Source organism: Vicugna pacos, chromosome 16, assembly GCF_048564905.1.
Source record: "Vicugna pacos chromosome 16, VicPac4, whole genome shotgun sequence".
NCBI lineage: Eukaryota > Metazoa > Chordata > Mammalia > Artiodactyla > Camelidae > Vicugna > Vicugna pacos.
This window is the reverse complement of record NC_133002.1, coordinates 62,851,473-62,878,264: the sequence shown is the minus strand read 5'-3', so window position 1 is coordinate 62,878,264 and position 26,792 is coordinate 62,851,473. Positions and strand designations below refer to the sequence as shown.

Sequence of the window (26,792 nt, the reverse complement as noted above, 5' to 3'; positions counted from 1 at the left end):
CCACCATGCTGCTGCCGGGGACCACGTGCAGCAGCGCAGCCTCCAGCCACTGCAGCTGTGAAGCACGCCTGTGCTCTGCCTCGGCTCTGCATCCATTAGCAAGACGTGTCCTCAGGTTTCACAGGAACCCCTTACTTTTGGATGGCAGGGAAAACCTGTATTTGATCAGGACCTAGTATCCAAAATATATAAAGAGCTCCTACAACTAAACAACAGAAAGACAAATAAACCAATTAAGAAAATGGTCGAAGAATGTAGACGCTTCTTCAAGTGTTGGAGAGGATGTGGACCAATCAGGACCCTCACACTGTCACTGAGGATAGAACGGAAAACGTAGCCACTGTGGAAAACAGTTCGGTGGTCGCTAAACAAACACGGAATTGCCACATGACTCAGCAATTCCACTCCCAGGTACGTGCCCAAGAGAAATGACAGCAAGGACTAAAACACGCCTGTACACGAACGGTCGTCGTTCCCAGCAGCCAGAAGGTGGAAACAGCCCAACTGCCCATCACCTGACGAAGGAACAAACGTGACGGAAACGTCCTCAGCCAGGGACTGGCGTACTGACACGTCAAGCCCGCCCGTGACGACCAAGTTACTCACAGAAAGAAGAATGAGACCCAAACGGTTTTTAGTTACTTTGGAGACACGGGGCTTGAGGAAGAAAGCACTTTAAACAGGCAACTGATTGTAAATTTCTCAACTTATCCACAGGTTGCCGTGTGTTACCTGTGATTTAAAAACAAAAACTTCTCAATGGTTAGCCTTCCCTAGAAAACGTTCCAAATCCTTCCTTCCACGATACTTGGGTGGGCAGGGTGAGAACCGCGATCACATGCGGCCCCACAGTCTCCACCCCGTGTAAGCTCAGGTAGGCATCAGAGGTCAACATAATTAAGCCCCCTGTTCCGAACCCTCTCTCCAAGAAAGTCAGCTTGGGCCAGCAGCTTCTGATTCCACCACGTGAGGTCCTGTGGGTCCCTGGATCAGGACAGCGCGGCAGCGTGACAGCCCACACGCCTGGACGTCAGGCACTCCCAATGTGGGCCCACAGTGCACGCGTCTGAACACCAACCCCAAAGACCCCAAACTCCCGGCGACTTACAGCCAGCTGGACTCCTGCCCTTCACACGGCTCCCTGGGACCAAGCGGAACGCGGGTCTCTGGGCTCTGGGTTAAAAGCCAAGCTCCCTCAGTCTCATCTGCGTCAGAGCGCCAGGCTTTCAGAGCCAAGAGCACGGGAGAGCGGCAGCCCCTGCTTCCACTGCCACAGGCTCAAGCACACCCAGCCGCCCCCCGGGGAGGGCACTGCCAGCGGGAAGGGCAGCTGTGACAGCCCCCAGGACATTTCAGAAGTTCGGGTCTGTCGCCACCCCTCAGGCTGCTTCCAGGCCACCCAGAGGTCCACAGAAGGTGGGAGCAGTGGCCCCTCGAGGTGTGCAGACGCATCTCTTCAGATGGTTCCTCCAACCGGAGTCCCAGGGCCCGGTCCCACCCCCACTTTCCGGTCTCCGAAGGATCATGCACTTTCCTACAGTCTGGAAATGCAAACACTTCTTCACACAAAAATTAAAACTTAATACTCAGAACCCAAATGCTCTTCATAAAAGGAGAGCAGAGAGAGGGCACTGCTTACCGCTGTTCACCTGCCCGTGGACGGCGGCGGGGACTGGCACCACATGAGTCCCATTCTGCGTGACAGTTTTTACTGGAAGCTGGTGCTGACCTAGAGGTGCCTGCTGCACTATAGTGACCGTCTGCACAGGGGCGGCCGGGGACGTCTGGATGAGCCGGCCGGCGGCACCGAGGGTGGCGTGGCTAACTGCAGGAATAGGTTCCACTTTCACTGAATTAAAACAAAAGGGAAAGAGAAGAAATGACACCAACTGGCGTCACAGGGAAGCGCACAGGGGCCCGCGGAGCTGCGCCAGCACGAGGTCAGGGCCGTGGCTGGGAGGGCGAGCGGGCGGCCGGGGCAGCCGGCTTCTCAGCAGTCGCTCACCTTTCACTTCTCTGTGGTCTCCGTTCTCCTGCGGCTCTGCCTTGGGCGGGGCCAGCACGGCCGCCTGAGCGACCACGGCCTGCCCGGCAACGCTGTGGGTGCTCGCGGGGGCCAGCGCAGCCACGCTGGTGACGGACACCGCCGGGATCTGGTGGACGACATGAACCGTCTGCACGACGGGCTGCTGGGGGGGGGTGGTGGTCGCGGGGGCGGCAACAGCGTAGGTGACGGGCTTGACCGTGGGCGGCAGTGGTCGCTGCACGGCGATTAGGACAGGCTGACCGGACAGAGGCGAGCCTGCCGAGGATGGGGCGGGAGTGAGGCTCGTCACCCGAGCCAGCCAACCCAGCCCCACCGGCAACAGGCAGACTGATGTCGGGAAACAGGACGGGGCCCTTTTCACCCGGTGGTGCCAGAGTCACTCGGGTATTTCATGGGGATGCTCGAGTCTAACGCTATGACCCCCGCCCTGCTGAGGTGTCTCACCACCTCTCCCCAGTAGAGAGGAGCCGCCCACCCAGGCCTGAAGGAGGCGCTGTGCTGGCCAAGGTCAATGCCTCCGGCTTTCGCTGCGTGGACAGCTCGGGGACAGAGCCAGGGCCACCATCAGCAGCGAGCCTCTGCTCTTTCTGCTTTGGGCGTCTGGCCTGGGCTCAGAGTGACGGGAAAGGCCCCAACCTGGGTGCGGGCGGGAGCATCACCAGCACAACCAGCAAATCCAATACATCAAAACGCACGTTCTGCCAGCCAGCCCGGAACCACAGTGGAATGACTCGGACACATTTCCACACTTCTTTTTTTTCGTTCCCCAGGGCACATATTTTTATCCTACATGGTGGCTTTGTAAGCACACTGAAAAATGCTCACTTACTTGTTACAGAGACATTTTTTGCTGCCAATCAATGTCTAGTTTGTCTAATTATGTTATTTCTTTTGAGGGGAATCTTTTCACATTTTTGAATGATGAAGCAGATAACTGACAAAATAGGTTAACTCTAAATTTTTCAGGTACCTGCACTAGAGTCACAGAAAAGAACGTTCACAGATCTTTCCCCAGTGCTACTAGCTTCTCAGAGCCTACGAAAGAACACTCGAGAAAGCACCTGCAGAAAGCACCAGGCATGAGGCAGGAAGGAACCAGGGCCTCCCCTCTGTCTTGGACGAGCCTGCTCACCTGCCTGACTCCCCCGCCACCTGCCCCTGCACATCTCACCTGGAGCGCTCTGGGCGAACCGTGCCTCCTGGATGACAGCGAGTTTGGGCTGGGCGGCACCTGGCTCGGGCTCCAGGGGGGCCGGCGAACCCTCCCTCGACAGGCTCTCGGGGGTCTGGGCGCCACTGGAGTGAGCAGACAGCACTCCAGCATGGTTGGGAGAGGCTGGAGCACTTCTGTGTTACCAAAAAGATGACAGCGGAGTTTTACAGTTAAAGCCCTCATAAAGCTGCCTCATTTAAAAAGTGCATTTTGCAAAAAGGGATGTCATCTGTCTTCTGCCAACCAACTACACATCTATAAGTCTGACTTTCTCTGTGAACACCTGATACCTGAGACAGACACTCAGTGAGACTGGCTGGACTATGACACAGCCACTGTGCCCAGGCTCTGCTGCTCCAGCTCCGCACAGGCTGTGCAGCCTTGGGCTGGACCGGCTGCCCTCCACCCAGCTCCCTCCCACAGTCAGGCAGCCGGGCCGGCAGTATGTGCGCCGGCTGGGGCTTAAAACTCATGTCAGAGTCATTTCATTTTTTGTTTGTTTAAAAACAGTATCTATTAATGAAGCTAAAAATATGTAATTTTTAAATCAGGCAATTAACATTGCATACACCAATCTTGACTTAAAGCAGCTAAGAGGTAGCTTTAAAGAGCTTTTCACATCCCAAGGAAAAGGCAAAAACACTGTCCATCAGCGTGGCACTGTTACATTGCCAACTCGTCATACTGACAATGTGCATTCAACAAAGCAACAGTTGTTACATGGGAATGGATTTAAGTAAAACTTTACATCAGAATTGTTTCAGACCACTAGAAACAAAAATACATGGGTAGCATCCAACAGTTTTTTCAAATCCCATCCCAACCTTTAATCAAAATGCATTTGGTGATTTCTTCATTTTCAAAAGGAAAATCTACCAATACATCAAAGGTAAACTCACTGAGCATTAAGTGGGGTCTGTGTGCTTGTCTTGTCCTTACCTAGACGAGAGAGGTCCCAGAGGGGTTCTAAAGCAGGGCACGCCCCTAGGCCGTCTTTTCCTAAAAGCCTGCTCTATTAATTTGCTTTCAGAGGCGGGGTCTATCCTCCAGAATGAGCCTTTGCCTGGTTCTTCCTGGGAACGTGGTACTTTGATGAAATAACGATTCAGAGAGAGATTGTGGCGAATTGAATTCTATGAAACATAAAAAAATACGTAGAATTCATATACTTCTTTGCTGAGAAATAAAAACGCACCCCAATTCTCGTGCCCTGCCAAGCCGCAGCTCTGCACTGGAAGGAGGCGGCCCTCCCTGAAGTGTGGGGGGCTACAGGCGGGACCGCGGCTGGGACCACTCAGCCCGGGGGCTTCTGCAGAGGAGAGGACACCAGGATGCCGGCAGGGTGACAGCGTGGCAGAGTGGGCACCTGAGTAGGGAGGGGAACTGGGGAATGGGGGGGGGCAGGGGCTATTCCAACAGGGGAAACATCAACTTCCACCTTTCTTCCAGGTAGGAAGACAACGACTATCACTGGTCACCTGATCTTTCCTGCTGACCTCTCCCTGTCTGGAGCCGAACAGAGCCAAGATCAGCCAAGATCAGCATTCCTTTAAGATACTTTTTGAAGCACAAAGTTAGCTTAGAGAATCTGTCATAGCCGTTAGAATGAATTAACCCAGCAGAAGGTATCTGGCAAACCAGCAGAGGAGAAGGATCAGCCAGAGTGAGAAGCACCACTGACACCCCTGCAGTGAAAGAACTCCCACGCGCTTTACTTCTCTGATCCTCAGAGTAACAGTGTGAGGCACAGAAAAGAAATCTCTCTCAATTCCTAAGTCCATTCTTCCACCACAGAAAGCTCTGATCTGAGCAGAGCTCCCAAATCCTGAGGCCTTGGAAATGTCAGGAAAAGCTGGATGAAAGCCATGCGTTCAGATCATTCTGTGCACTTACATTAATGTTCAAGTTTAAAAGTAATAAATGAAACTGTTAAAAGTTTCAACTCAAACTAAAATTTGGGGCTATCCAAAAGTCATTTCTAAATCCCTCGATTAACTTTCTGACAGAACTGCTAGCCATGACCTAAAATTCTGACTGGCCAGAGGTGGCTCAGAAATCAAAACACGCCAATACCACTATACAGCCAACCCAAGGGACTGCCCTCTGGACATCAGTCCCTCCACTGGCAGCACCTCCTCATGCTGGCTGGGCCGTGTCTGTGACTTGTGAGACTGTTTATAACGTGTCATACGAGAGTGGGGATATTTTAATAACCACAGATACTTGCTATAATGTTTTATCAGAGTTCAGCTGAAAACCAGCCAACAGCTCTCTACCCACTCCTCCAAAGAAGACTGGCTCCTACTGCTGCCCCATCAAGACAGAGAAGGCCATCCTCCTCCAGCCGCACTCAGACCTTCTGAGTGTGGAGCAGAAGGCGGATTCCAGGACCGCGGGCTGAGAAAAGCACGCCCAGACGAAGACACTGAAGGACACTCTGTGTGACAGGTGTGAAGCCGGCGCCCAGCAGGAAGGAGCTCAGGAGTGACTGCCAAGCCCCGGCGCTGGACGACCCAGACACCGGGCTGCGCTGACCGAGGCACAGTGGCCCCAGTGCGTGCCGTCAGGAGGAAGCGTGGAGGTGAGTGCTACTGCAGGGGATGGGGCGCCAGGATTTCTACCCTGCTCCATTACCCCTCACACCCCCAACAGGCTGTCCAGTAAGTTCGAAGATCGGGGAGCTGGAGCTTCTGTTCTGAAAGTGGGAAAGAACCCAGGCTGGGCCTTGACAAGAGAGACGACCTTCCTCTCCACCCTCACAGCCTCATAAATGGTCACCATGACCCTCCAGCCAGCATGACTCTAGAAAACAGGACATAACAGGAGACAAGGAACAGAAACACAAAGTAACTGTGTTTCTAAGGTAATTGGAGGCCTTTGTAACTTGATCAAACCAAGCTACACGCATTAAAACCACACCGATGCAGATTCCAGCAATTCAGGAAGTATTAGGAGGTACTTAGAGAAGGTGGGTTATTATTTAAAACTAAAAGTGAAGAAAAAGACCCTTCCTGACCTGACTCACTCCCTGGGAGACTGAGGCGGGAAGAGGCTGCCCTGTAGCCCCCACTAGTCTTTAAGAAGAAACCTCATGAGGCACAGGCTCAGCCCCACACGGGTGTCAGGAAGCACAGGGCGCGTGACCGCAAGGGCAGTGCCAGGCTCTGCAGAAACACTCACCCCTCTTACAGCCCAGCCCACCGGCATTTCAAGTCATCAGAAGCCCTCACACAGTGAGCCGCCCCACCAGCACCGAGCCCTCACCTGCCCGCACCTGGGGGCTATGTCCCACCTGCAGTCCCCAGACATGGACAGACGACCATCTGCTTCTTGTGTTACATTTTCTTCGAAGCACAAGTGCACTGTTACAGATTAAACACAGTGGGTCCCGCTAGGATGTACCGTACAATGCGTTAGGGACCTGCCAGGTAGCTGGGCACGGAAGTGCTCTCCAAATCCAGCATCTCTCTCCCGGCCAGCTAAGAACAAGAGGGCAGACGGGGAAGGCTGCATCTTGTACCTTCTACAACTAAAACCCTTACATGACTGCAGACTTTTACAAAGGAAATATTCAGGATCTGACTGGTGCACTATTTTTATTAGAACATAGTATATGTTCTGTCTCCCTTCGGTTAAACAGAAAACGGTTACCACCCCCCACCACTCACATCACCTGGTTATGCTTATGGGTCAACAGAAACACTTTTCAAAGGATCATTTACTCATTAAGCCTCAAAGGAATTCTGTAGCCATTCCAGGTTACTCAATGAGTTAAATCATGGATGTCTTTTTCCTTTCATTGCACTTTTACCGCTCCATGCGGCAAACAACCCTTCCCTGTGCTGACTTAGCAAGGCCCTACGAGCCATGCAGTAAGTGACCACACACAATGCGGACACACAGAACGGGGAGCACACACACAATGTAAGGGTGTAAACATTTAACCTAAACAATGGAACAAATGCACCAATTTCAAGGTGTCCTCTGAGGAGGCCACGGTTCACAGACACCCTAGGAACAGGCTGGAAGGACAGCTGGACGAGCAGGTCCCATTTAAGCGGGCAGTGCTGTGTCCATCTGTCTTAGATGCTGGCCAGCTGGAGACGATGTCTTTTGAAGAAAGGGTTCCTTGGTAAACCAGTTTGAAAACCATCCCTGTCCAAAATTCAAAAGGCTACAAGCGTCAGGTGTGGATGAGGAAGACAGGCGCATGCCAAGGGACAGGGTGCACTGGCTTTTCAGCCCTCCCTCACTCGAGACACACGGAACGAACTGCCCTGGTCAGAGAGAAGCCTCTCCGGCGACCGGAGCCTGCCCCGGCCGTGGGGACCGTGACAGGGAGAGACAGAGACTGGGGTTTCTCCAGAGCCGCGCCTGCTCCCACCCTGCACAAGAGGCCTGCAGCCTGCCCTCTGCACAGCAGCTCAGTCCCCTCGGCCGCCAACCGCACCTGCGAGACCCGCAGCAGCGGCCTCAGCAGCGAACTGAAACCGACCCACCTGCCAGCCCTTGTCCGCCGTCCGGTAGTAGGGGTAGTTTTTAGTGATGTGCGTGTAAATCCCATTCAGGGTGAGCTGTCTGTCAGGCGCCATCGTGATTGCTTGTACGATTAATTGTGCATAGGAGTAAGGTGGCTTTGAGTCATCCTGCATTTAAGTCAAAAGAAGTAAAGAAGTTATCAAAATTTTTACTAAACTTGCCGAAATTCAGGAGTCTCGATGTTTTTAAGCATTCCTGTGATAATGCTAAGTTTTCCTTCCTACAAAAGTAATATAATTTAATGGGAAAGCATTTGGAAAATTTGGAAGAAGCAAAAGAAGGTGTGCACACAGCATAAAAAAAGAACAGTAAAATCACTTCAGGAGAAAGTCAAAATGGCAAAAACGAAAAGAACAAGAAAACGAGGAAAGCTGCCTGACCTCAGGAGAGTCTAGATCAACACCCCCACACCACATGGGTCCAGCGGTCACCTGGAGGGCTGGCACGGCTCCGGGGCCTCAGAGGGCCTCGCATGCAAGGATGATGAGCACCACAGCACCAGAGGGACACGCTTAGAACCACTGAGCTCTCCTCCTGTGAGAAAGCCCTGCGCCCAGGTGAGCCCCAGGAGCCAGACTCAGGTTGCCACCCCAGGGGCCGAGGCACCTGGGCAGATTGTTCAGGTGTGCGGGGGTGGGGGTTGCGCACATCCCTGGTCCCCGCGTGCTCAGAGCCGCCAGTGGCTCCTTGCCACTGTGACGAGTCAGACCCCATATGCTCTGCACGGACAGGAACCACCCACAATCCCACACCCACTAGTAAACAGCCAGGGCCTGCCCCCCTGGTCTCCCTGAGCGCGTGCATGCTGGGCTCCTGGACGCGGGGCACAGGGAAGGGAGGGTGGAGCTGAAGCCCCCGCAGGCCAGAGCAAAGCCCTCCTCACTGTGCTTACGCTGTTTGGGGGGATTTCCTTGTTATCTTTTTCCCATACATTTCAATTTTTTTAAGCTTTTTTTTTTTTAATGAAAAATGTAACACAGAACAGCCCATAACACATCCATATCAGCTGAAAACAAACTTCTATAAAGTGAACAGAAGTACAGCCAACAGTGGGCTGAGAGAGAACACAGCCCACATCCCAGGAGCTTCCCTCGGCCCCTCGGCCCCTCCCTCCGAGAGGCCACCTCTGTTCCTGACCTTTCATACTGATCACGGTCGTGCTGACTGACCTTTTACCATCTAAGAAACATCTGAAACAATTCCACTTAGTTCTGCCTAGTGGACAGAGGTGAAATCCCACCGAGGGCGCCCTCCGTGTCTGCCCCTGCCTGGCACCCCGTGCCGAGGCTCCTGGCAGGGGCGGCTCATCCCCACGACTGTGCTGTGTCCTCGCAGGTGAACCCAGCACGTTTTATAAATGTGTCCTCAGAGGAACACTTCTCAGCACTGCATCCAGGGTGCTTCCAATGAGCAACATGGTGCATGACACCCCAGCTCAATCACTCTTTCCTCACAGGGCACTTAGACTGCTCTCAGTTTTCCGTGACCTTCTGTTGGAGATGTGCGTCCACTTCCCCCAGATGAAGTCCTAGCAGGGACACGACTGGGTCAAAGGGTGGAAGCAGGCAGGTCCCCTGTGGGCATCTACAGTGACCGTCAAGAAGGGGACTCGTGAGCGTCTGCACGCAGACGAGCGTAAGAGGGCCTTCAGACGCGGGTGTGTGCAGCCTTCAGCACTTGGGGGGGGGCAGGACTGAGCCCAGGGACGTCCTCGGACACCCCAGTGAGGATGAAGGGTTCAGGACCTGGGCCCCAGTGGCTGCTGGGGAGAATCCAGTTCTGAGCGACTGCAGGAAAGCACCTGCGAGACTGCGTCCATGCAGATGTCAAGTGAGGACAGATGGCAACCCGGTGGCCCAGGGGGTCTGTTCTGCGGTTGTAAAACATTTACCTTTGGGCTGTCTCCACCTGAAGCTTCCTTCTCGTTTTCTGGCTGTGAGCTGTCGGCCATTAAGTTGAGGTCAGATGGTATCACACGGCCCATTTTGTATCCCGAAGACCCTGCTCCCCGGGGGCTGGATGGGCAGGAGTTTGCAGCACTGTGGGAAGAAAGGTTGTTCCCGTCAGTCTATGACAGAGCACACATCACACCGTGTTTCAGTAACTGGCTCTTATTTCAAGGAAAACAAACTCAAAAAGTAAGCATTTCCCGTGGAAAAATGGACTCCCTTTTTCTCTGTGAAATTTAATATCACCCCAAGAAATCAGGTATTTGCTGCCCCTAGTGTCATCTTAGGAACTTACAGGACATAGAGTGGAATGTGAGGCCAGGGTTCAAGCTGGCAGAGGGGCTGAGCGCTGCCCCCCGCCCCGTCCTCCAAGAGCTGAGGACAGGCTGGGACGAAGGACACAGCATCCAGCAGCACCAGAAAGGCCAGGGAGAGCCTTGGGGGGCGGGGGGACAGGATGCACAGAAGGGGGTGAGGGGACGAGGCCGGGGACACACACACACGGGCAGGCGCAAGAGGGGCCACAAAACACCAGCAATCAGACACTGGAGCCCGTCCTTAAACGTGCACTTTCTCCCACAAGACAGGGCTGGGCTGTGACGCTGAGAATGTGAGGGTTCTCATCTCTGCTGCCGAAGGCCACGTTCATTTGTAATGATTCACCAAGTCACACATTCACCCTATGCGCCCCTTTCTGTACAGTGTTACACTTTAAAAAAGAGAACAAGCCACTGAAATGGAAGGAAACCAAGGTAAGACTGTGCAGAAATCCAGTAAATATACGACAGTGTGTATGGTTCCCCTCACTTGTGCTTTGGGTAAAAAAAAAAAAGACAAGTGTTGCAAATGTATAGATATTTTCTGGGAAAAATTCCTAAGAACAACTCAACATCAGAAAACCAAACAACCCGATTTAAAAAGTGGGCAGAAGAATTGAACAGAAATTTCCCACAGAGGAAATGCAGATGGCCGCCGGGCACATGAAAGGCGCTCTACACCACTAGTCATCAGGGACACACAAATCAAAACCACAATAAAGTATCACTTCGCATCTGTCAGAATGGCTGTCACCAGAAAGAACACAAATAACAAATGCTGGCGAGGACGCGGAGAAAAGGGAGCCCTCATGCACTGCTGGCGGGAACGTAAATTGGTGCAGCCACAGTGGAGAACAGTGTGGAGGTTTCTCAAAAAGCAGAAGCAGAACTACCATATGAGCTTCCAGTTGTGGGGGTACACACACACACACACACACACACACACACACACACACATACCGCCACCAAAACCCCCCACTATTTCTAAAAGATGTATGCACCCCAGTGTAAACAGCAGCAATATTTACAACAGCCAAGACATGGAAGCAGCCTAAGTGTCCATCCACAGACGATGGGATAAAGAGGATGTGATGTATACATACAATGGAATACTACTCAGCCAGAAAAACTGACAACAGAACGCCATTTACAGCAACATGGATGGACTTGGAGGCATTATGCTAAGTGAAGTAAGTCAGACAAAAACACATACTGTACGATATCACTTACATGTAGAATCTAACAAATACAACAAACTAACGAATATAACAAAAAAGGAGCAGACTTGCAGACACAGAGAACAAACCAGTGGTTACCAGTGGGGGAGGTGGAAAGGGGGAGGAGGGAGGGGAGGCACAAACTACTGGGTGAGGCAGGCTCGGATGTGCTGCACAACACGGGGAATCCAGACAGTATTCTGTAATAATGGTGAATAGAAAGTAATTTTTATAAGTATGCATATATATACCCACACACATACATATATACTTTTAAAAACACCTAAGAAACTGTGGTCTTCTCCAAAAACCTGATCTGGAAAGGAGGGTCCGGCAGGTGGAGCGACATACTGCACCCGGCACTCTGCAGCCCCGCTAGCCCCTCCACGAGTGCGTGTCAGCAGCATCCACACTTGAGCGCCCACTGCGGGCCAGGAACGCCTCTTAAAGCAGCGGAGAGAAGGGAACAAGACAGCAAGACCGCTCAGAGCTCAGCTCCATGACCTGAAACCCAGCTGACACGGGCGGAATGTGGACGTGTGGCAGGAAGGTGACCCCACTGGCCGGACAGTGGGTTTGAGAAGGCAGGTGGGCGCCACGCCCCAGGCTGTTGGAAGCTGGGGCCACACTCGGGCTCTCCCTCTGCTGAGGGGCAAGCAAGGACAAGAGGGAGACGAAGCTAGGTGAGGAGAGGCGGGGTCAGGAACTGACCAAAATCCTAAGAGTTCCAACCACCCCTGCTTCCCTGAGCGCCCAGGGACCGTCTCCACGTGGCTGTGCAGGGTCTCGGTGGCCTGATTCCAAGGCTGCTGCTTCCACCGTGGGCCGCCGTTCCACTTGGGTAAACACTGGCTTGTGCCCCTTCCTGGGTGAACTCCACACTGCTCACACAATGCCGACTACAAGTCTGGCCACAGGGCTGCTGGCTTTTGCCCGCCCACTGACGCACTTACTGCTTGGTCCACCTGGTCCCACGTGAACAAATTCGACTAAGTGGGAGAGGCAGAGGCAGCATCCTTGGCAGAGCAGCTGCGGCCGGAGTGGAGAAGGGGCCCGACCATGGACTCGACTCGGGGCCAAGCAGGGCCAGCAGCCAGAACCGTCCTGACACTCTCTGCAGAGTCCCTTCCAGAAGGCCTACCGTTGACACTGGTTTTTAAGAGGATAAACAGAAGTGTCAATTGAAAGCTACAACCCAGAGCTGCTGGCACTCCCTCCGTGCCCTCTTTGCTCTGATGCACACAAGGTCAGCCTGAGTGGAAGAGGCGAGGCCTTCCCACCTCGCAGCCATGTCCTGTGGACACACCGGACAGCAGGAGCTCGGCCCCTGAGAAAAGTAAATGTGTTCGTCTCACACCTAAGTCTAACATCACTCACACTGAAGAAGATGCCCTAATACGTACTCTGTGCTTCTAAGACCAATGGAACAGAAGAGGACTGACTGGCCCGAGCCCACCCCACGGTCACAGCGGACCCAGGGGGACAGCGGAGCCCTGCCTCAAGCACAGTCCAGCTGGCTCCAGGCGCGTGTCCATGGGTCCCGGGGCGGCCCTTGACTCGACTCTCAGCTGCCGTGCCCTTAAGCCTGGCACAACAGAACCACCTCACGCTGGGTTCCGTGCTGGAGAGTTTGCCTGGAAGCCACCATCCTCCACTTCCTGAGGCTCCCAGTCTCTTTTAGGACCTCAGGACAAACACAAGTTTGTCACTTCACTGTTGTCAGACTCAGTAATCCAAAGTGTAAGTCATCAGGATTTACACGAAACTGCAGCAAACCAAGATGCAACTGAAAACCCCTCTCAAACTTTAGACCAATATGACAAATCTTCTACCCCTTCAACTTATATTTAAATAAAAAGAACCCAAAAGCAAAAATCCAGGAACATTTGGGAGCTGTGCTTCATACACAGGGAACTGAGAAACCAAACAATATTCTAAGTGCCCTCAGCACCCGCACTCCACGCAGATCAGCATCAGGAAGGAGAGAGGGCCGGCCACGCACTGCTGCCTTCACTGTGACTGACGGCTTCTCAAAGCCCCAAGGCAAGAGGCAGGGAGGAAACCTGGACCGGGTGCACCCACAGTGACTTCTGTCCGCCCCAGAAGCAGCTGTACCTGATGGTTCCCGTGGGGGAGGGGAGGGGGCTGATGAGGTGGGCCATGGTGTCTGGAATGTTGATGGTCAGGGGCGAGATGTGAGCCTGCACCGGCTTCACCGGCGACTCGGGCGCCTCCTGCTTCTCCCTCTTCTCGCTGGACAGAGCGGTGAACGTTATCTTGATGTTTGTGCTCGGGAACCGGAACGTGCACCTGAAAGAGAAGAGCCGACTGTCAGTGCCCACCTGCCGGGTGGGGGCGAAGGTCCCATCCCAGCGGGTCGCAGGACTCACATGTCCCCAGATGCACTGGGGCCTCGTCTTGTGTGCCAAGCTCACCTCACGTGTTATAAGTCACTTAACGAGTGAAACCACAAATGAGGCCTGTCATGACTTAAAAACAGCGGTAAGCAGAAACATTCAGACCAGCCAAATGGGGGGGGGTATACTGGACTCAAAAATGACTCACATACCGCTTAATTTGATCATTCCTTTTAAAATTAATAAACACATATACCTACATCATTAAGCAACAAGTTTTGTGGCTGTTTCTTATTTAAGAAAGACTATTCTTTTTCTTGAAAAAAAAAATCCAACCCCCTTTTCACTGAGCAAACAAAAGCCAGAGATAATAAATTTTGGAGGAAAAGGTTTACCATTTAACACTCTGGTTCACCTTTAACATAGCTTCCTTGACAAGACTCAGATGTGTACGTATTTTAAGTAATGCAAGCCAAACACCTTCAAAGAATAAAAATTTAAAATAGCTGCACAGACCATGGCCTCCAAGTCTCAATGCCACATCCAGCTGAACAGAGCCTGACCTGTGCACATACGAATGGCCCAACCACCAGCCACCCGCTGGTGCTCAGCTGACCTCTGGGCTTCCATCCCAGGCACCTGCCTCAGTGGCCAGCTCTGCCCACCGCCCTGCCCTACCTGGTTCCTGCCAGGCAGGGTCCAGCAAGTGGAGGTCACACCCTCCAGGTGTGGTCCCACGCTCTAGCTGGGTAGAAAAGACGCCACTGGGCAGGTTTCGACACTACCTCCCTTGACTCCACCGCCAGGAGCAGAACCAGATGGGCACGGGGCCCGCCCCTATTCCTTGTCCCAGGGCTCCTTCTCAGTCCTGTGTGCCCTCTCCCCCACACCCCCCCAACCCAGCACACTAGGCCAGACCACAGCCTCTGTGCCTCTCCATCCATACCCACTCCCCAGCTGAGCTCATCCAGGCCTATGACCTTCAATTCCCCACAGGCCCGCATGACCCCAAAAGCCACACTTCCTGCTCTCTGGACCCCGTGTCCCCACCGGACCCCTCCCCAGTGCTCTCTCTGACAATGAATGGAGCCACCCAGCTGCTCCGGCCAGAAATGCAGGATTCACTCCAACCACCTGCTGAGCTGTCAGCTTCACCTTCAAAACACACCCACATCAGAAATGAGACTGTCTGCTTTGCACTGAAAAGACAAGCTACCTTCTTGCATTATGCACCCTCTAGGAGAGAATTTTTACAAATCACATATCCCACAAAGGACTCAAGTCCAGACTGGTGAAGATCTATTTAAAGACAGCAGCAAGAAAACAGACAGTCCACTTAGAAAATGTGCGAAAGACTCGAGAACCCACTTCATCAAAGACACAAAGATGTCAAACAAACACACGAAGCGACGCTCACCCTCACTAACCATGATGGCGGAGCAAACTTAAAGCTTGGCGTGCCTTGAGGACAGGCAGGATCTGGAAGTCTGACGCCACCAAGTGACCGGGGCGGGGGGGTGTGTGGCGGAAGAGCTCGCTCCTGCAGTGCTGGTGGTGTGGCAAACGGTGCGGCCACCTGGGAAGTCAGCGCGGTTTCCCACGAAGCTAGACACACACGTATCACACGACCAGGGAACCGCACTCCCGGGCACTTTCCCAGGAGAGACGCGCACTGGTGCTCAGAGGACTGCACACAAATGTGCACAGCGCCTTCATTCCTAGCAGCCCCAACCTGGGAACTACCTGTGTCCTTCAGCGGGAGACACTGTGCCTCGTCCACGTCACAGAACGCAGCTCGGCAATAAAAAGGATCAAACAACCCGTACAACAACCACTTTGCAGGGCACCGTCCTGGGTGAAAAAAGCCAGTCCCCAAGTTACAACCTGTGTGTTATAAGATTCCATCTATATAACACTCTCAAAATCACAAAAAAATGGTGGCCAGGGGCTGGGGGGAAGGGCATGTGTCCCCAAAGAGGCAGCACCAGGGAGTCCTCTGTCATGGAACCATCCACAGCCCCATCATCACACAGTCACAGGAAACTGTACACGTGACAACATGTTAGAGAAGCACAAAGACACACCAAAAAAAAAAAATCAATGTAAAAACTAGTGGGAGAAGCCGTGTATCTACAGCCCCAAACCCCCAGTGCCCACACCTGCACCCCACGTGCTCCTGGTGGTGGTTCTCAGCCCCCAGGGACACCGGGCAGTGTCTGGAGGCAGGCTGTGGGATCGGGAGGTGCACTCCTGGCGTTGGGTTGGGGGAGGCCAGGCGGGGCCGCTGCTAACCCCACAGTACGTGGTGACCTGTCACAAGGAGGCGCCCCTGGCCCGCCCTCCCCTGCCGCTGGCCTCTGATGACACCTCCTGCCTGGTCTGTCTGCACTCAGGTTCCCACCCCATTCCGTCTGCACCAGGAGCCAGGGTGCAGGGTGTCCCTGAAACATCAGTGTCGTCCAAAGATACAAAACCTCAGAGGGACAGCCAGCCTGTCTCTCCCGCCCTCAGGCACAGCCCCCAGCTCAAGGTCCTCCCATGAGGTCCCCAGGGTGCTGTTCTTCCTCCCCTTCCAAGCCCAGAGGCTCCCACCCCATTGCCCTGCCTCCTGTTCATTCCTCCCTTAGTTCAGTGCCCAGGGGCCCCTCCCACCCCTCACTGCTGCCCTCATCTTCATTCCACTCTGGCCACCGACTCTGGTTAACCTCCTGCTGCCTGTTGTCACCGCCAGAGAATGCCACCTCCGTGAGAACAGAGCGCTTGCCCGGGGGGAACCTGCCCCTACGGGGGGCCAGCCAGTCCCTCGACCACACAGAGAAGGCCCTCAGCACACACTCGGGGCACACGTGCAAAGTGCTAAGTGTACATGAAAAAGGTAATTAAAATAAGCAAACCACACGAATAAAACAAACGAAGAGCTCACAATTAAATCCCTGCACCTGTCACAGCATCAGACTTGAGAGATCAGCTCCAGGCTCAGAGAAGGTGAGGTCGAGCCCCCAGGCCTTAGTTTCCAGCATGACGTATCCGACAGTCACGGGGGAGAGGAAGGGTGCTCCTGACTCTCACGTCTGCACTCCCAGCCCTGTCCTCAGACTACCCGGCCGTTAGAATGAGCCCGGTCACGCGACACTAGGGCCTCCCGGCCCGCAGAGCCCAGTTTTACCTGTGCCCACAAAACAGGTGACGGCATCTCCTTCTGAGTGTCGGAGGATTAATTCACATATTTAGCAAACACTCAAATGTTGACTGAAATGAAAAAACCAAACTACCTTCAGCCCCACTGTGAGATGTCAACACTTACTTTTCCTACAGTCAGACGCCCGCCCTCCACGGTCCCCAAGAACTCAGAGAAACCCGCCTCCACCAGAGAGCAGCGCACACCTGCCGGTCCTCACGCACTGCGCACCACCCCATGGGACGCGGGGATGGGGGCCCCTCTCCCCCGAGGGCCCCTCCCTGTCCCGAGGGGCTTACTTCTGTTTTTCACAAATCAGGGCCACAGCCCCCATGCTGGCCCCAGTGCCGCCCACAGCGACCCTTCACACACACACACAGTCGGCCGGGCGCTACCTCAGACTAGCACCGCCACACCCATGGCATCCCTCTCTGCCTCCTTTCCCCAAAGCTCCCAATTACAGACGACCGTTGCCGCCATGGCACCAGCGCCGCCCGTAAACCTCGGGCCCCAAGGGCACGGGGCGTCAGGCCAGCTGCTGACAGCCCGTGAGCGTGTCCTGGCCATCAGTGGACACTGCTGCCCCCGATAGGTGAGAACAGTGTCTCTGTGCTTGCATTAAGAGTGAACTTCTCATCTCACACGAAACGTGAAACACAGTCAAAAGCTACCCACGTATCCTGGTGACTTTCTGTTTTCTAATCTGGGCCCTGGTTACTTGGGTGAGCTCCTATCGAAAACTCGAGTTATATGTAACACACGCACTTTTCTGTACACGCAGCATACCTCAATAGACAGGCTTTTTTAAAAATAAAAAGCCACACGTAGATGGATACAGAAATTAGCAAAACGTTAGTAACACGTCAGGGGGTTCACAGCGCATTTCCTGTATTTGGAGTTAACAACGGCCTGTTTCTTTCTAAACTGTGATTCTATGGGTACCCACGTTATAATTATAACTGATTTTCTATGTAAGTTACATTCAAACCAGAACACATCAGAACGGCTTTCAGGTTCTTTGTGTCGTTCAATTAGCAATGACATTTTTGTTCCCCTTTAGGGTGGGTAAGTGGCCACCACTCATCTTTCCTAAGCTAGAAATAAAAAACAGTGGGATGATTCTGACTGGTTGTTTCACAAAACTAAAAAGAGCAGCAAAACATTATAGCAGCAGATAAAGCCAGGTGAGTGCCGGACCCCTGTCCTCCCACACCACCCCTAAGGCGCCGGGCTTCGGGGCCGGGACCCGTTCTGCGTGTGCGCCCTGGTCCACATCCCTGCACCGGCTCCTGAGGGGCCTCCTCCCTGGGCCTGCGACTTACTGCCATGGAGCACGCCGGGTCAGGGCGGGCACGAGGGACTACTGACCGGGAATGTTCAGAGCAGGCTGCCGTGCCCCACGCCGCTTCACACCATAGCAGCACGGACACGGTGGGCTCTTTGAAAACTTTTTAAAAAAATTTCTAGCACCTTTACTGTGGTAAACTACACATATTTCAGATGTACACTTTGATGAATTCTGATAGCTGTGTACACCCAGAAAACCACCACCACAGCCAAGATAGCTAACACTTCCAGCACTCCCCAAGAGGTGCAAATTCTAAACTCCCTATTTATCCCCTCCCACCCCCTTTAGCCCCAGTAACCAGAGAAAACACTGTAATGGATTCTGAAAGATTTGTAATAAAGCTCAGTATAGAAACATTTATGTATTTATGAGAACTCTGAGAAATATGACAGAATGACAGAGAAAAGGGAAAGATTTAAAAGCTGAACAGTAAGAAAAGCCAGGTGGCCAGGAGCAGAATCACAGATCCCTAAGTAAAAACTGCCCAGGTGCCGAGCACCCGACAAGCTGCACGACTTGGCCACAAACCACAACTGACAGCGACACAGCAGCTGGCGGCTCCAAACGTCTGCAGAAGGCCTGACGAAAGTTAAGTGTCTTTTCCCTGAATAAACACTCACCAGCTTTAATACGGCTTCAGAGCTGCAAATGCCCGTCCCCTGACCTGCCGCTATTCTCCTATCCTTGGGGACAGGCCACTTTCCCTGCTGGAATCGAAACCCTTACAAACGAGATATGCACGCCAAGGGCTTGGGTCTAGAGCCCCGACTTTACAGACTCACGGAGAAGCTCTAAGGATTCTGAAGATTTGTTCTTTATGTACAAAACCAGGCCTTGCTGCCAATAATTCAACATTATCTAACATCATACAGCTACACAAAAATAAGCCATATTTAAATAAGTCTCCAACCAAATGGAAAGTCAAATGCAAAGTAAGTTCAAACAATTAACCAATTAGGCAAACTGGTTCCTAAAACCAAGTTTTAGAAGAAGTCCAGCTGGGCGACCCGGGGGTGCGGCTGGCCTCAGGAAGGTTGGCTCCCGTGCCCTTTACCTACAGAGGAGACAGGCCACTCAGAAAGGTGAGCGCCCACAGGACAGCAGGTGGGGGAGGCGGCTGCTGTGCCGCGCGCGCTCCTGTCATCCTTCTCTGTCGCAGCACAGATCACTCAGACACACACTCCCGAAGCTGGAAAAACCTCCCCACGAGCAGGCTCCATTTCCACCTACTCAAAAAGCACATCTGAACGCAAACCAGACGGTCATTGCTGGGGTAACAACCCTGCAGTCCCTTGGGGGATTTTTGTTTTCTTTTAATTTGCAAATTTTTTTTTTCCTGGTGTGCATATGTCTTTTATTTATTTATTTTTGTTGAAATAGTCAATCTACAATGTTGTGTCAGTTTCTGGTGTACAGCATGGTGATTTATTTATACACACACACACTCCTTTTCACTGTCGGCCATTACCAGGTATTGGATATAGTTCCCTGCGCTGTACAGCTGGACTTTGTTGTTTATCTATTTTATACCCAGTACTTAGTATCTGCCAATCTCAAGCTCCGACTTATCCACACCCCCATAACCATAAGTTTGTTTTCTATGTCTACGAGTCTGTCTCTGTTTGGTAAATAAGTTCATTTGTGTCTTTTTTAAGAGTCCACATATAAGGGAGTCCTTCAGTCTTTCAGAAGTATTTCAGAGAATTTAACGGAGAGGGACCTGCAGGCGCCTCCCTCGCGGCCACAGCACAAGGCAGCAACAGGGTCCCTGCTGCGAGGCACTGAGGACACAGCCTCACTTCTGGGTTTCCCGCTAAAAATAACGAGCCCGGATCTCCCAAGAAGAAACATCAAATATCCAACAAAACAACTGGCCTCTCCTCTGCTAAAACGTCAGCGTCACAGAAGACAGGAAAGCTCAACGCACTCGTGACCCGACTCTAGAAAAGGGGCATCGGTAAGCAGCTGCTGGGGCCCAGGGGTCAGTGGGTCAGGCCACAGGGCTGTGTCCATGCTAACTGGAACGGTGCTGTGCTGCGGTTATGGGGACGCCTGTCAGGAAATACACGTGGAAATAGTTTAGAGGTAACAATGCACCATGTGCGCAAATTACTCAAAAAATTTAGGGAAAAAAGAGTGATACATCAAGTGTGGTAAGTGTTAACATTTGGGAAATCTGGAGGAATGAGAATTCTGTTCTATTTTTGCAGCTTTCTGTAAGTCTGAGCAATTTCAAAGAAAAGGAAAAAAAAACCTGGAAACTTTCAAAATGTTCAATGCAAAGCTAGACGACGCCGCTCTGGTGTGGCCAGCCTGTGCGTCACCATCCATGACAAGGTGAGCTCAGACCCAGGGTGGGTGGAAACCGCTCATTCATCCAGCAGTTTATCTGATTACATTCGACAGACGGTCCGCCATGAGCTGCACCTGCTCCTCGGACAGTATGCGAGTCCTATTCTGGGAAGCACCCTCCCATTAAGTCCCACAACAAGTCTGGGACATCCGACCCATTTGTGAAGCGTCACCTCACTGCAGTTCTCATGGATTCCTGAGCCTCCTGCACGCCCTGTGTGTGTCCCTAACATTAGCCCCAGGCTAAGCAGGGAAGCACAACCCCAGTTCTATGGTGCCCAGGACCGTGTCACGGCCACACTCACACAAGTGACCTGGCGTCTGTGCGCCCGCTCACCCCGGCAGTCTACACACCACCCGGTCACTGGGCTTCTAGATTATGACCCAAGAGGCTGTGGTCTGTGGTGACACCATACTCTGGCCTTTGGGTCTCCTCTCCCCTAGGAAGAACACTCGCCCCATCCCACGCACAGCAACGTCCACAGAGCACACCACCACCAAGTATCCTAATCACCAGCACAGGCTGGACCCTGCCGTGGTACAACGGCCCCACGTCTCGGGGGCTCAGGGCTAAGGTCCGGATCCACCTCCGCCATCCGCCCTCCTCACTCAGGCCCAGGCAGACGCGGCGGCCCCGCTGAGGACATCAGTGGTCCCAAGGCAGAAGGAGGAGTCCCAGGGTCACACCTGCGGTCACTGGGCAGGACGGCCCACAGGGAGGACCTCTCCCCACAGCATAGCCTCCCTGGTGTTAGCAATCCCAAAGGATGCCTGGAAACTGATTTCAAGTCTTTTCAGGGGGAGGGTACAGCTCAGTGGTAGAATGCATGCCTAGCATGCACAAGGGACCCAGTTTCAACCCCGGTACCTCCACCAAAATAAACAGATAAACCTGACTATCTACACCACCTCCAAAAAAAAAAAAATCCTTTCAGCTGTGCAACTGGCCCCAGAGACACCAGCTGAGCTGCTGACCTGCTCTCCAGGGGAAGAAATGAGAGGGAACTTACGATACAATCCTTACTGAAGTGTAGCTGTTAATTAAGCAAATGTGTCAGTGACTCATAAATGACTCCCCCACCTCAAGCTGCCTTTTCTGTGGCTCCAGGAGCAACGTGTACACACCACCGGTCAGCCCTGCCCTCTGGCCATGCCGAGCTGCCCCACCACCGGCCAGAAAGGGCACCCCCTCGCCCCAGAAGGGGGTCTGCAGAGGGGTGGTGCGCCCAGCTCCGGGCTTTGGGAGGCCACCAGCCACTTGAAGAGCACAAGTCCCAGGTGGAGAGTTCCACCCACTCTAAGACAGGTGAGGATGATGAAGACTACACTGGAAGGAGTCAGAAACCCTAAACAGTCCACACTTTCCATTGTCGCACCTCAGCAGTCACCCTCGAGCAACGCCACTCACCTCAGCTCGACCTGCAAACTGCAAAACGCTGCAACGCTTGTTTTCCATGAAAACTCATGAAACACAAAGGGGTTTATCAACAGAGGCCACACTGTCATAGTTTCTGGTGGGCTGAGCAGGAATCTTCTAGCCAGATTTTCTAAAGCCCGATTCAATAAGATACCTGCAACCTGGGCTCAGGGCTGAGTTCCATACTTGAGTGAAGCATTCTGGCTGCACGTCTGGCTTCGAGGTGACTTGGAAACTGCACAGCACACGAGACAAAGCTCTCACAGGTGGGCGGGGCACGTGGGCACGTGGCTAGTTAGCGCAGGCAGACAGTGCTGGCTCAGAAAGGCCCACAAGTGAGGCTGCATGTTCTCCAGAACCACCCTGACAGGCCAAGTCACTTCACCCTCCCAGGCTGTGTGCTGAGTGAGCCCAGCCCAGGGCTCAGCTCACACACATATGGCCTCCCGCACCCTCCCCTCCAGCCCATCCTGTCTGGGACGGGCCTGGACAGGGCACCCTGGGCCTCTCAGAGGGTCTGCACTTGCCAGACCAGTATCGCTCCAAGAAAGCTTGATATTAAGTAACAAGTAAAAACATCACAGCAGGTTGAGAGAGAGAGACCAAAGAAATGAAAAGCTTTCTTCAGCTTTTTTAAAAAACTGACGTATCGTTTGATGTACCATATTATATAAGTTTCAAGTGTACTACTTGAAGTGTACTTCAAGTTTCAGTTGTTAAAGGTTCCACCTCATTTGCAGACACTAGATACTGGCCACATTCTCTGAGCTGCCCAGTATATCCCTGTAGATCTGCGCAGCTTTCTGAACCCTCGTTTTCACTCTGCCCTGGACCCCAGGTACTGGGGAGCTGGCCCTGGATCCTAAGACACTAGGACATTAGGAAATGGTGCATTTCCACAGCTGGATCTGCTTCTGTACCCTCAGACCGGGAAGCCTTGATCCCAGAGACATTCCTGACCCGACTGAGAGAACTGGTGTTGGGTTTTCCAGCAATCCATGCTGCAACTTTACAAGTGTTTTTCTCTGAGCTGGAGATAATATTGTTTGTTTTTGCCTATTTGCTGCACAGCGATTCCATCAGTGAAGGTACTGGAAAGAGCCGCCTTACCCACTACTCTGTGTGGCAGTTTGCTGTCGGATGAAAGGCTGGTTCAGAAGAGCACATCGGTTAAGAGCCTGATGTCAGGCTCGGGGTGAGGGCAGCAGTGGACAGCAGTGCGGTCACTGGGATGCTTTGTGCTTCCAGCTTATTAAGAAACATGGCACAAATTCTACTTTATTTTTCAGCGCGAACTCTTACGTGAAGCCCCTGGCAGCAGCTCAGCTCCCTCCTCCTCCTCAGCTCACAGCAGGGCCTCCTGCTGATGCAGAGAGCAGGGTGGCCAAACGTGTCTGATTGCACACGTCTAAGGGAAAAATATGACTAACGCCATCACGAAACAAAAAGGGAAGGAAAGAACTGGAGAAACAGTCACAACACACATCTCACAGAGGACCTGTGTTCAGGATAAAGAACTCAGACTTCAGTAAGAACACAAATAACCCATTAAAACTGGTCAAACAGACCCTTACTAAAGATACAGGAATGGCCAACAAGCACATGAAAAGATGCTCAACATCACTAGTCACCAGTGAGTCCCAAGTCAAAACCTCAGTGACAGACCACAGCGTATCCATAAAACGGCAAACGTAACGGCTAGCAAAGCGGGTGGGCAAGGCGGCAGAGCAACCAGACCTTTCTCACTGCTGGCAGGAATGCAAAATGGTGGGAGTGCTTGGGGGAAGTCTGTCGGCTTCTAGCAAAGCCACTCCACTCTTAGGCACTGGACCAAGATGAATGAGAGCACCTGACTCCTTCACAAATGTTCACAGCACCATGATTCACAGCAGTTCCACCTGGAAACTGCCCAGCTGTCCAGCAACAGGTGAATGGATCAACCCATTGGTTAAGTCCATACAAGAGAATATTTCTCAAGTACCACTCAACACATCACACAGGAACAAACTGCCCCAACAAGCAACTGGGATGAATTTCCAAAACACGTTAATTTCAAAAAGAAAAAAGCCAAACTGCAGAGTATACACTGCATGACTCGGTTCATAAGAAATCCTAGAAAAGGTGTAACTCGTCCATAGTGATGAAAAGCAGGTCAGTGAGTGCCTGGGGCTTTGAATGGGCGGTGAGGGCAGAAGAGCAGGAAAGGGGTTTGGGGAGAAAGGAATGTCCTATTAACTTGATGGGGGTTTTGGTTACACAGATGCATGCATGCATCAAAACTCTTCGAAAGGTACCCTTACAATAGATTTGTTTTATCCTACATAAAGTATACCTCAAAAAAATACATTTTTTAAGAAAAAATCTGGCAACAATACATTCATATACACCTAAGTTATATTACTGCATCACACACTATAAACACAAAAGTAGCAAACAGGATGAGAAAAATAACCAGAAGCATATTTTCTTCCAAAACCCTAAAAGATCATCTTGGTCTCCCTCTGGGTCGCACACACCTACTTTGGAGACCAATGTACTAGAGAAAACATCACTTTTGTTTTACCTGTGAGGTTCCAAACACAAAGAATATACTGTCTAGGATTGTGGATTGTTCTTGTTATACTGAGCTGTAATATGGTGTAAGTTTCAGGTGTACAATTTAATGATACGCACACGTAGTGCAGAAGGCCTAGCAGAATAAAGTTAGTTAACGTCCATCACCTCGTACAGTTACAATTTGTGGTGAGAACTTTTAAGATCTACTCTACTCCCTTAGCAACTTTCCAATTTATACTATAGTATTGTCACCCACGGTCACCATGCTGTACGTTACAGCCCTATTCTTCTCACGGCTGGAAGTCTGCAACTTTGACCACCCCCGCCACCGTAGGGCTGTGTTTTTTAAGTCATTGATAAGGCTGCCAATTACACAGCAGTCAGAGAGAAACTGTATTGATTCCCTTAAGAAATGGGGAGGTTTTCCATATGTTCAAGATTGAAGCAAGGCATTCCTTTCTTAGGGCACTTTGTGAAAAGGTTGATTTCCTCTTTACAGCTGGGGAAGCAAAAGCATAACCCAGGGAAATTTGAAGTGTGCCTTCCGAGTCAGCAGTTCTGATCCAGTGCCGAGACACTGCAGGTGAACAGCGAACACCTGCAGGTGAGTTTAGACCCTCACTTTCCAGTTGAGCTGCACACAAGATGTGTCCGTGTGCTGGATCTGCACAAAGGTCTGCTTAAAATGTGTGCTGAATGGCTAATAAGCACACGGAAAGATCCTCAACATCAGTAATCATCAGAGAAACACATTAAGCCCACAGCACACTACCACTGCACACCCACTAGAAAGCCTGAAATGAAAAAGAGAAAATGCCAGTGCTGACAAAGTTGCAAAGACGCCTGAGCTCTCTCTTACAGTGCCGGAGGGGCGGAACCTGCCACAAAGCATTCTCCAAACCGGCTGTGCCCGCAGAAGATGAGCACACACACTTCCTGCGAGCCCCTGGAGCCCACCCCACAGCAACGCGTGAGTGACCATCAAAACAGCTACAGGAGCCTCAGTTAAGCTTTCAAGTGGAAAAGCCTTCCCACTAGAATAGAACTCCATGAAGTACTCACAGTGGCATCATCCGTTAAATAGTCCGAAGTAAAACTACCTAAGTGTCCATCTAGGGCAGAATATCAAATTGTGGCATACTCACATTATTAAATACTTTACAGCAATGAAAATGAACGATCCAAAGCTAAGTACAAAACTACTTATCTCAAAAACATTTTATTCAGTGAAAAGCCAGCACCATCCCCTGAAATCCATTCTGTGTGACCCCACAGGTATGAAGTCAACAGCAAGCACTCTGGTTTAGCCTCAGGACGGTGGTTCTGTGGCTGGGAGGGCCACAGGCAAAGCTTCTGGGGTACAGACAATGCCGGTTTCTGGGGGCAGGTTACACCATGGGTTCTCATTAAACTTTACACTTAGGGTCTTTTGAGTTTTCCTGTGTGCAGATGATACTAAAAACAAAAACAAACTAGAGGGTGACAAGACTAGAGACCAACTAAGAAAGCTCTCTAGAAGTCCAGGTGAGAAATCGCTAAGCCCAGAGCCACGCAGCAGGAAGGGTAAGGGACAAATGGGAGAAGTGTTCAAATGGAGCGAAGGGCGCAGAGCAGACCGAGAAGAGGGCAGGTCCGCGGTCCTGAGTGGACAGTATCAGCTCACAGGGGAAAGGGGCACTTTGGAAACAGCAGGACTGCAGGCGCAGGCCTCAGAGCTGGAGGGACAGCCAGCTGTCGGCATCGAGCACAACTACCTGCCTTCAAGCAGCCTCTACCTCATGCAGGTCCACAACCCCTTGTTCACAAATTCCAAAATGCAAACAGCTCCAAAACCCCTAATCTGATACAATGTGTAGCCAGTTCTGACCTGCACTGAGAAGGAGCTAATTACAGCCTTAAATTACCGTACGTAGAACACTCGTGTTTTACAACAGAAGTTCTACTGTGTTGGACTACAGGGTGCTGGGAGTGTGAGACAACATACAGTACACACACCGCACCACTTTTCCAAAATCCAAACTACTCTGACTCTGAAACACCTCTGGTTCCGTGGGTTCTGGGTGGATCTGCGTATGTACTTACTGTCTGCTGAGCTGACCGTGGTGCCACTTTCTTAAGAATTTCCCCCCAAATATTCTGACTGAGTAAGGGGAGATCAGATAGCTTATTCTACAAAGAATAAATCCATTAAGCTATTGTCCAGAGTGGAATAGAAACTAGTATTTTTGTTGTTGTCATGAACAGGCAATAAATGCACATGGCATAAAATTCAAAAGTAGCAAAAACAACAAGACTCCCTCCC

At 51.9% G+C, this 26,792-nt stretch overlaps 1 protein-coding gene across 1 annotated transcript in view; it reads right to left on the bottom strand.

The window, feature by feature from the left end:
* Nucleotides 1-26,792, bottom strand: part of FOXK2 (forkhead box K2) — a 49,854-nt gene that overhangs the window by 7,856 nt on the left and 15,206 nt on the right. Inside the window, exons 2-8 of the mRNA XM_072939940.1 lie at nucleotides 13,398-13,592; nucleotides 9,691-9,838; nucleotides 7,760-7,906; nucleotides 4,200-4,393; nucleotides 3,219-3,394; nucleotides 2,006-2,302; nucleotides 1,640-1,849 (exon numbers count right to left, since the gene is read on the bottom strand). Of these exons, the coding sequence (XP_072796041.1) occupies nucleotides 1,640-1,849; nucleotides 2,006-2,302; nucleotides 3,219-3,394; nucleotides 4,200-4,393; nucleotides 7,760-7,906; nucleotides 9,691-9,838; nucleotides 13,398-13,592 (1,367 nt within the window). The remainder of the gene's footprint in view (nucleotides 1-1,639; nucleotides 1,850-2,005; nucleotides 2,303-3,218; nucleotides 3,395-4,199; nucleotides 4,394-7,759; nucleotides 7,907-9,690; nucleotides 9,839-13,397; nucleotides 13,593-26,792) is intronic.